The sequence below is a fragment of the Bison bison genome, unplaced genomic scaffold (genome assembly GCF_000754665.1).
Source record: "Bison bison bison isolate TAMUID 2011002044 unplaced genomic scaffold, Bison_UMD1.0 scf7180017864105, whole genome shotgun sequence".
In the NCBI taxonomy this organism is placed as follows: Eukaryota; Metazoa; Chordata; class Mammalia; order Artiodactyla; family Bovidae; genus Bison; species Bison bison.
The window spans coordinates 426,437-435,883 of NW_011494677.1; the positions used below are offsets into that span (position 1 = coordinate 426,437).

At 47.6% G+C, this 9,447-nt stretch overlaps 1 protein-coding gene across 2 annotated transcripts in view; it reads right to left on the reverse strand.

Moving 5' to 3' along the window:
- Positions 1 to 9,447, reverse strand: part of TACC1 (transforming, acidic coiled-coil containing protein 1) — a 66,419-nt gene that overhangs the window by 9,890 nt on the left and 47,082 nt on the right. For both annotated transcript variants that reach the window (XM_010838760.1, XM_010838759.1), the window contains exons 5-8: positions 5,809 to 5,934; positions 4,008 to 4,084; positions 2,608 to 2,651; positions 1,203 to 1,363 (exon numbers count right to left, since the gene is read on the reverse strand). In XM_010838760.1, the coding sequence (XP_010837062.1) occupies positions 1,203 to 1,363; positions 2,608 to 2,651; positions 4,008 to 4,084; positions 5,809 to 5,934 (408 nt within the window). The remainder of the gene's footprint in view (positions 1 to 1,202; positions 1,364 to 2,607; positions 2,652 to 4,007; positions 4,085 to 5,808; positions 5,935 to 9,447) is intronic.

Genomic DNA, 9,447 nt, shown 5'->3' on the forward strand with positions numbered 1-9,447 from the left:
CTGCCATGTGTCAAGAGCTTTCCTTTTTTAAAACATGAGAAAACCTAATTACATTCAGATGCCTTCAAATAAGATTCCATGGTACTTTGAAAAAGGCACAAATAATTCCCACTGAGGAAACTGTAGATAACATCATGCATTAACTTTCAAATCAGATAGTGAGTTACACTGACACACCTGCTTCTGAAGTGTGCATGCCTGTGTTAAATCGCTTCAGTCGTGTCTGACTGTGTGTGGTCCTGTGGACTGTGGCCTGCCAGGCTCCTCTGTCCACGGCATTCTCCAGGCAAGAATACTGGAGTGGGTGGCCATGCCCTTTCTCCAGAGGATCTTCCCCACCCAGGGATCAAACCTGCATCTCTTATGTCTCCTGCACAGGTGGGCAGGTTCTTTTCCAGTAGCACCACCTGGCTTTAGGAAGGCCAAAGTTATTCAAAACTGAAGGGTGCAACTTCCCTGGTGGCGCAGGGGATAAGAATCCACCTGCCAGTGCAGGGGACATGGGTTCGATTCCAGGTCGGGGAAGATTCCACATGCTGGGGACCAACTGAGCCCGTGGGCCACAGCCTCTGAGCCCGAGCGCAGCAACTGCTGGAACCCACACGCCTACAGCCCCAGCTCCACAGGAAGAGGCCGGAGCACTGCAGCCAAGAGTGGCTTGCCGCAATTAGAGAAGGCTTGAGCAAAGCCACAAAGACCCAGCACAGCCAAAAACAAACAGAAAAACTGAAGGGGAATCTGATTCCTGTTTTGGACACACTGGACAGTCATTTTATTTTAATATGAAAAAAAGAACGCTCACTGCTATAAATGTGTCTTTAGTGATGATGAGTGACCAAATTAAGTCAATATGCCCACTTACACCTAAATTTGAAACTTCATACTTCCTTCTTTGATACCTTCGGCTTGAATTTTTCAGTGCTATGGCTTGACTCCCTTTTACTTTTGACAAATTGGTGAATGATCAAAAAGAACATTTCTAGAACTCTCCTAAGGTCTGAGGGCCCCAGGTTCTTACACGCTGTGCCACACTCTGGTCGTGTCCAGGGCTTGTTGCCCTGACTGAGAGGAAGGATTCAAACATGCCACCCAGGGTCCCTGATTTCCTGTTTCTGGGCCACCCACACTTTGGGCACATGGGTTTGACGACCCATCATCAAGAAGACGCACTACCAAGGCGGCAGAAGGCAAAGGACAGGTACCTTCTTGAACCCTTCCAGGACGCCCTTCAGGTTCTCGTATCTCCTGAACAGGTCAGAGAGGGACCTTTCCACCGAGTTGAGGTCGGCCAGGGCCTGCTCCTTCTCCATGGTCAGCTGCTGGAAGCTCTTCTGAGAGCTCATGCTTGTCCTCTGTTCATCTTCTGTGAGTCACGATCAGAGAACATGCATTCACCCAACAGTTCACAGCTGCCCTCCTGAGCTGCGAGGCAGTACTCTAGGGTGTTGGAGGGGGGCAACCCAGCAAGGAAGGTGACAAGTTTCCACCCTGACACTCTGGTGCGGGAGACAGGCAACAGGTGACGGGGAAAAGAACAAAGCAGGGCAAGAGGGTGGGGTGCCTTTATATCAAATGGCCTCTGTCTGAGGAGAGATGCAAGCAGAGACCCAGAGGAGCTGAGGGCAGGAGCCGTGCAGCTCCCAGGTGTCAGGTGGCATGGATGGCATAAATTATCATCTCAGCACTTCAGTTAATGCAGAGAGACCTGAAGTGACTTGGGGAGTCAGTCCTTATGACAGCGGCTACAAGAGGTTCTAAATGCAATGCAGGAGGATGAAGCGCTGTCCTTTCTAATGGCCCTGATGGGTCTGAGGCAGGGAAAGCAGGACCTGCAGTGGAGTGAGGCCCAGAGACGTCCCACTGGAGGGGGCGGGGAGAGGGGTGGGAGGAAGGATGTGGAGAGGCCGCCCACCCTGGTGCTGGAAGTGTTCATCCTCTACAAGGAACCTAATCTTAATGGATCCTCAGTATTTGCAGATTCTGTATTTGTGAATTTGCCTGCTCACTGTAATTCCCATGTCGCCTCCAAGTCAAGACGTGCAGTGGGTTCCCGGCCGTTCGGGGGCACGTGTGGGGCGGCAGAGAACTGGGCTGACCCGCCAAGCATGTTTTCGCCTAAGGCTGGACCAGGAGATGCTCTGCCATGTTGCATACTGCCAACAAGGACCCTATTTAGTCTACTTCGGGCCTTAATTTTGCATTTTTGTGCTTCCTGTTGGGGAATTTTAAATGGGCCCCAAGCCTGGTGCTCTGGAGCCGTCTTGTGTCCTAAAAGCTACAAGGCTGGAGGTGTCTTGGGGGAAAACACACGTGAGATGAGCTTCGTCCGGGTACGAGCTCAGTATTAATGAAACGACAATACATCTTAAATAAGGTTATGTATTGACAAAATTGTTGTGACCACAGGCTCACAGGCACCTGCTTTGCCTTCCTGAGGATCAATGGGTTAGAATTGCCTAATTCAGTGTGGCAATTTTATAAAAACAAGAACTGCATATAATGAGAATCAACTGTATCTCAGGGATGGACAAACTGAGAGATTTATATTTTAATTTGAAAATCATCTTTGGATCCTGAGGTTCATATTCTAGAGAAAAATTTCCTTACCAATCATTTGGGCAATGGTCTTCTCATACTCAGCCACAATTTTCCTTAAACAAACAGACAAAAAGTCTCATCAGAAGAGAATATCCAGACAAGGGAAGTTGGACAAATGCTGCCCTAAACAACAAAACACAGTAACATGTACTGACAAACTCACATAACCCAGCTACCTGCTTTGGGGTGCCCCCCTGCTTTTTTAGTATTTAATATAAGATTTGTTAATGCTCAGAAAGGCTTTTCTCAAGGTTCTGTTTAACAAGGCTTGCATTTTATTTGGGCTTCCCTGATAGCTCAGTTGGTAAAGAATCCACCAAAACAACTGCCTTCATTTTTCTTTGCACCTTTGTGAATGACGCCAAGGCAGTCCGTGAATTCTGCTTAGAGAAATGACTCTTTTACAAAATGAGTTAACGATATCCTGGGGGCTCCTCCTAAGAGGCCCGATCTGAGTTCAGGCTTTCCTGGCCCCAAACCACTCTTACAGGCAGTGGGTCCCCTGTGATTCAGTTCCAGGTTTTATTTTATTTTCCTAATTCCAGAAGCATTTTAGTTATTCAAAGTTATTTAAAGATCATCCTGTCCTGTTCATGCGGGAAAAGTGCAATCTTTTCCTGACCCTCCAGTGACGGGTGCCCCTCCCTGACACCCTTGGTGAGAAGAACTCTGGTCCTCACTCTGACTAGGCATCCAAGTTCTCACGAAGGCAGCTGAAAGCTCCCCGAGATCAGGGGCTGTGCCTTCCTCCCCAACAAGCCGGCACAGGGACCGAGCAAGCACTCTAAACACCAAATAATACAAGAGCCACAAACTAAAGTGGACCCATTTAAAATGTTTCATCCAAGTGCCCACTGAACAGTCTGTAAATTATTTATGCCCCCCACTCTTTGATGCCATTTTTAGTTATTTCGCAGCTCCTAAGTGTAGGAGTGAATAGTAAAAGCAAAGAGAATCCAAGTTAGTCAGTCAGCTTTGTTTCCTGTTAAAATGCTTTTTATACGCTACCTTGTGGCTATGAAATTTGAAGCTACCATGTATAGTTCGTTTTAGGAAAGGATTATGGATTGTAATGCCTCCATAACTAAAGATGTCAATAAATCTTGTTACTCTGTATTTCGAATGGGTATTTTTGCACAAATTTGTCTTTTCAAAAGACAAGGATTCTGTGGGTTCTGCTTACTTGTCATGTTCTGAACAACACAAAATAAGATACCACATTTGAATACAGTAATTGGTCAGCAATCCTCAGGAAATGACCTTACCCATCACAAATTAAGGTGCAAACAGCAAAACCCTCAAGTTCTCAAGAGCTGGTTCTATGTAAGCAAGTACTGTCATCCCTTCCTTTGCACTAAATCTAATAGTACATAAAGGGACCCACCCCTCCTTCAAACCTCCAGTCTAACCTCATCTCCAAGACTTCTTGTCGGGTTTCTTCGTATTTTTTCTTCCATTCATTTGCTTCGATCTCTTTAGTGATTATCTAGATTATAATGCAGACAGAGCTTAGTTTTACCGGCTCAGTCTCTTTACAGTTTGAATTCAAGACTAGAGCCTGAAAACAACACACAGCCAATGTTCATCCCAAGATATTCAATCTACATTAGGAATAAAAAAACGTCAACCTCTATGTGTATTGCACACAGACACTGGGGAAATGTTGTCGGCCACATAAGGATGCTGGAATGCGGTCACCAGGGTGAAGGGGAGGAGAACCTCTCCCAGGAAAGCCCCAGGTGGGAATTACCATCTCTGTAAACTCCATGTTGGTCCAGGGTCTGGCTCTCGGCCTAGAACCCTGCTGGGTCAGGACGACAACAGCTGAGCCACTGGTCTGGCAGACTCCTCTTAAAGGTAAGACGCCAGAGCCCCACTTTATTAGTAATTAGGCTGAGACATGAAACCATCACAGGATCAGAGTGGGGGGAGCTGGCCTGGCCAGGTAGTCTCTTTCTGCAGAGATTTCGGATTGAGTCAGAATAGAGCTCAGAAGGTCAGTGCCTCCAGGCAGAGGCACCCAACTCACGGTGGGCAAGATCCTGCTTGTTAGACCAAGATCCATATCCTACATTTGGCAGGCCCATGCTAGCTGGAAAGAAACACTCTAGATTCACGGTCTCAAACACCTCTTCCCCTGCACAGGGCTCGGATGGGAACCTATTGTTCTCCTGTGATTATACTTTCCTGTGCTTCTTTCTAATTGTGTACAATCTTTATTTTGGTGCCATGAAGCAGGATTTCAAGAACCAGAAGCCAGCCTCTCTGCTTCAGGGAGGAAGCAGGCACATCTTTGTTTTTTGGGCCACTCTGTAGGGCACACAGGATCTTTTCTTAGTTCCCCCTGCAGGGGGGAAAGTGTTAACCACTGGACCACCAGGGAAGTCCTAGCACATCTTTGCTTTGATGCATCTGGTCAGTGGTTATCTCATAATTTTAACTCTCAGAAGAAAGAAGACACTTTTCTCATTTACAACACTTTGTGAAGCCTCCTGACCACAGCGTTTTGACAACAGGACTAGCTGACACCACTAATTACCAAAATTATTGCTCTGTTTTAAAGGTTTGAAAGACCTAGGTCAGAGGTACTTAACCATTTTCATCACATTATAAAAATAAAATCACTACACCAAGGGAATTACCTTCTTTTAAAAAAGTGGAAGAAATCCAAGAAACATATAAACCAAACACATCAAACACAGCACAGAGGTGTAAGGGGAGGGTGGAAATGAATTAATGGTACCTAACAAGTGTCTTTCTATTTTCCAGATCACCCAGGAAAGGCCCAGCAGTGATCTATTTCAAACAGAAGACGTTCAATAAACACGACAGAGGAAGTTGAGAGTTAATTAGCAAGTTTATATTCCTACAAGTCTAGAATTTGAGGAACTTTTAGGCATGAGCCTATATCCTCTGTAAAACGAAGGGGTGCTGGCTTAGTTACGTATGTGGGTGAAGTTGGGAAAATTGTGTACTTAAAACTTCAAGGATAAGCGATAAAGAAGTGTCCTGAAGTTCTCAAGGACACTTCGAAGTGTCAGCTTTGCCCCTTGGACACCAGAAGACCAGGACTCCAGCTCCAGGGAGCCCTTTATATGAGCTCTCCAGCTGGTGAGCAAGAACTCAAGCCAGCAGAGATGGAACCTCCCCACTGGCACACAGGCTTGACAAAGAAATAAGCAACAGCGGACGTGGTGGGCAAGTCTTCACCTCTTCCCTTATCAGGGTGAGCACGGCGGTCTTATCTGATTCGCTGAGGCAGATGCCATCCAGGGGGCTCTCCACCCCGCAGGCCACGGACACGGGGGTCTTCTCCACCGGGGACTCCAGCAGTGCCTGTGGGGGGAGCGAGCGCAAGTAAGACATATGGGCCTCAGCTGCTTAACCCCAAATACCCTTCAGCGACTTCCTCCTGATGAGAACGATCACATCTTTTAAAAACAGGTTGGAACGGGGGGAAAAAAGCCAGCCCGGGGGTGGGGTGGGGAGGAACCAGAGACACTGATGTATAGAACAGTCTTTTGGACTCTGTGGGAGAGAAGAGGGTGCGATGATTTGGGAGAATGGCATTGAAACATGTATAATACCATATATGAAACGAATCGCCAGTCCAGGTTCGATGCACGATACTAGATGCTTGGGGCTAGTGCACTGGGATGACCCAGAGGGATGGTATGGGGAGGGAGGAGGGAGGAGGGTTCAGGATGGGGAACACGTGTATACCTGTGGCGGATTCATGGTTGATATATGGCAAAACCAATACAATATTGTAAAGTTAAAAAATAAAATAAAATTTAAAAAAAAAAGAAGAGAAAAAAAAAAAACCAACAAATCTAGCTACAGTACAATCTAAAGAAAAAACCATTCTTAAACAATGACCTTATGGTTGTGAGTGGGGGGACGGGGAAGGACAGGGGAAAGGGATGGTTAGGGAGTTGGGGATGGACAGGTACACACCGCTATATTTACAAATGGATGCCCAACAAGAAGGACATGCTGTACACAGCACAGGGAACTCTGCTCAATGTTATGTTGCAGCCTGGATGGGAGCGGGGTTTGGGGAGAATGTGTGTGTGAGTTGTTCAGTCATATCTGACTCTTTGCAACCCCGTGGAATGTAGCCCGCCAGGCTCCTCTGTCCGTGGGATTCTCCAGGCAAGAATACTGACTGGAGTGGGTTGCCATGCCCTCCTCCAGGGCATCTTCCTGACCCAGGGATCAAACCCGAGTGTCCTTCGTCTCCTGCACTGGCAGGCGGATTTTTTTACTTCTGAGCCACCAGAGGAGCCCCTGGGGGAGAATGGAGGCATGTGCAGGTGTGGCTGAGTCCCTTCACTGTGCACCTGAAACTATCACAAGATTTTAACTGGCTACGCGCCAAGTGCAGGCGGCTGCAACGGGCGCGCTAAGCGTGGCCGAGAGGAGCCACCCCACGTCTGAGGTCAGGGGCAGAAGCTGGGAGGACCCCGTGCCCGAAGGGCAGCAGCCAAGAGGAGTTACCCCATGTCCGAGGTCGGGGCAGCGGCCGAGAGTACCAGAATGCAACGGCGCAGGAACGGCTGAGAGGAGCTACCCCTTGTCCGAGGTCGGGGGCGGCGGCCGGGAGGAGATACCCCACGCTCCATGCCTGAGGCCAGGGGCGACGGGCGGGAGGAGCTACCCCACGCCCCTAAGCCCGAGGCCAAGGGTGGCGGTGGGGAGGAGCAACCGCACGACTGAGGCCAGGGGCGGTGGCCGGGAGGACCAACCCCACGTCCAAGGAGCACTGACTGCGCGGGCGCAGGAGGGCCTAGAGGAGCTATCCCACGTTGAAGGTCAGGAAGGGCGGCAGTGAGGAGATACCCCTCGTCCAAGGTAAGGAGCAATGGCTGCGCTTTGCTGGAGCAGCCGTGAAGAGATACCCCACGCCCAAGGTAAGAGAAACCCAAGTAAGACAGTAGGTGTTGCAAGAGGGCATCAGAGGGCAAACACACTGAAACCATACTCACAGAAAACTAGTCAATCTAATCACACGAGGACCACAGCCTTGTCTAACTCAGTGAAACTAAGCCATGCCCGTGGGGCAACCCAAGACGTGCGGGTCATGGTGGAGAGGTCTGACAGAATGTGGTCCACTGGAGAAGGGAATGGCAAACCACTTCAGTATCCTTGCCTTGAGAACCCCATGAACAGTATGAAAAGGCAAAATGATAGGATACTGAAAGAGGAACTCCCCAGGTCAGTAGGTGCCCAATATGCTACTGGAGATCAGTGGAGAAATAACTCCATAAAGAATGAAGGGATGGAACCAAAGCAAAAAGAATACCCAGCTGTGGATGTGACTGGTGATAGAAGCAAGGTTCGATGCTGTAAAGAGCAATATTGCATAGTGTTAGGTAGGTAGAATAGGGAAAAGGAGTCCAAAATGGCGGTGGCTAAAAGACAAGGAAGGTCTGAGGACCAGAGTGAAGACTTCAGGCAGGACAAACAGAACAAACAGCACTCCTGGCTAAGCCCAATTTGCATAGGGCAGGCCCAGGTGGAGGAAAAAACATAAAAGGAGGAGCCAAAGTGCTTTCTCACAGACTCTCTCTCCCGTGTGCACGCACGTGCTCTCTCTCTCTCTTTCTCCCTCCCCATGCACTCCTCCACTCCCTTCTCTTCGAGCCTTGGATTCTCCTGCTATCTTCTAAATAAAATGGAGCTGTAACACTGATTTGCCTAAGAGCTGTAGCACGGTTTGTCCAAGACCTGAGAGCTGTGACGTGCCGAGGGCTTTAATGTCTGTTGCTCCAAATCTTTGTTGTGACGAGACAAAGAACCAAGGAACATACACCTACGTGACAATAGGAACCTGGAATGTCAGGTCCATGAATCAAGGCAAATTGGAAGTGGTCAAACAAGAGATGGCAAGAGTGAATGTCGACATTCTAGGAATTAGCAAACTGAAATGGACTGGAATGGGTGAATTTAACTCAGATGACCATTATATCTACTACTGCGGGCAGGAATCCCTCAGAAGAAATGGAGTGGCCATCATGGTCAACAAAAGAGTCCAAAATGCAGTACTTGGATGCAATCTCAAAAACAACAGAATGATCTCTGTTCATTTCCAAGGCAAACCATTCAATATCACAGTAATCCAAGTCTATGCCCCAACCAGTAACGCTGAAGAAGCTGAAGTTGAACGGTTCTATGAAGACCTACAAGACCTTTTAGAACTAACACCCAAAAAAGATGTCCTTTTCATTATAGGGGACTGGAATGCAAAAGTAGGAAGTCAAGAAACACCTGGAGTAACAGGCAAATTTGGCCTTGGAATACGGAATGAAGCAGGGCAAAGGCTAATAGAGTTTTGCCAAGAAAATGCACTGGTCATAACAAACACCCTCTTCCAACAACACAAGAGAAGACTCTATACATGGACACCACCAGATGGTCAACACCAAGATCAGATTGATTATATTCTTTGCAGCCAAAGATGGAGAACCTCTATACAGTCAGCAAAAACAAGACCAGGAGCTTACTGTGGCTCAGACCATGAACTCCTTATTGCCAAATTCAGACTTAAATTGAAGAAAGTAGGAAAAACCACTTGACCATTCAGGTATGACCTAAATCAAATCCCTTATGATTATACAGTGGAAGTGAGAAATAGATTTAAGGGCCTAGATCTGATAGATAGTGCCTGATGAACTATGGAATGAGGTTCGTGACATTGTACAGGAGACAGGGATCAAGACCATTCCCATAGAAAAGAAATGCAAAAAAGCAAAATGGCTGTCTGGGGAGGCCTTACAAATAGCTGTGAAAAGAAGAGAAGCGAAAAGCAAAGGAGAAAAGGAAAGATATAAACATCTGAATGCAGAG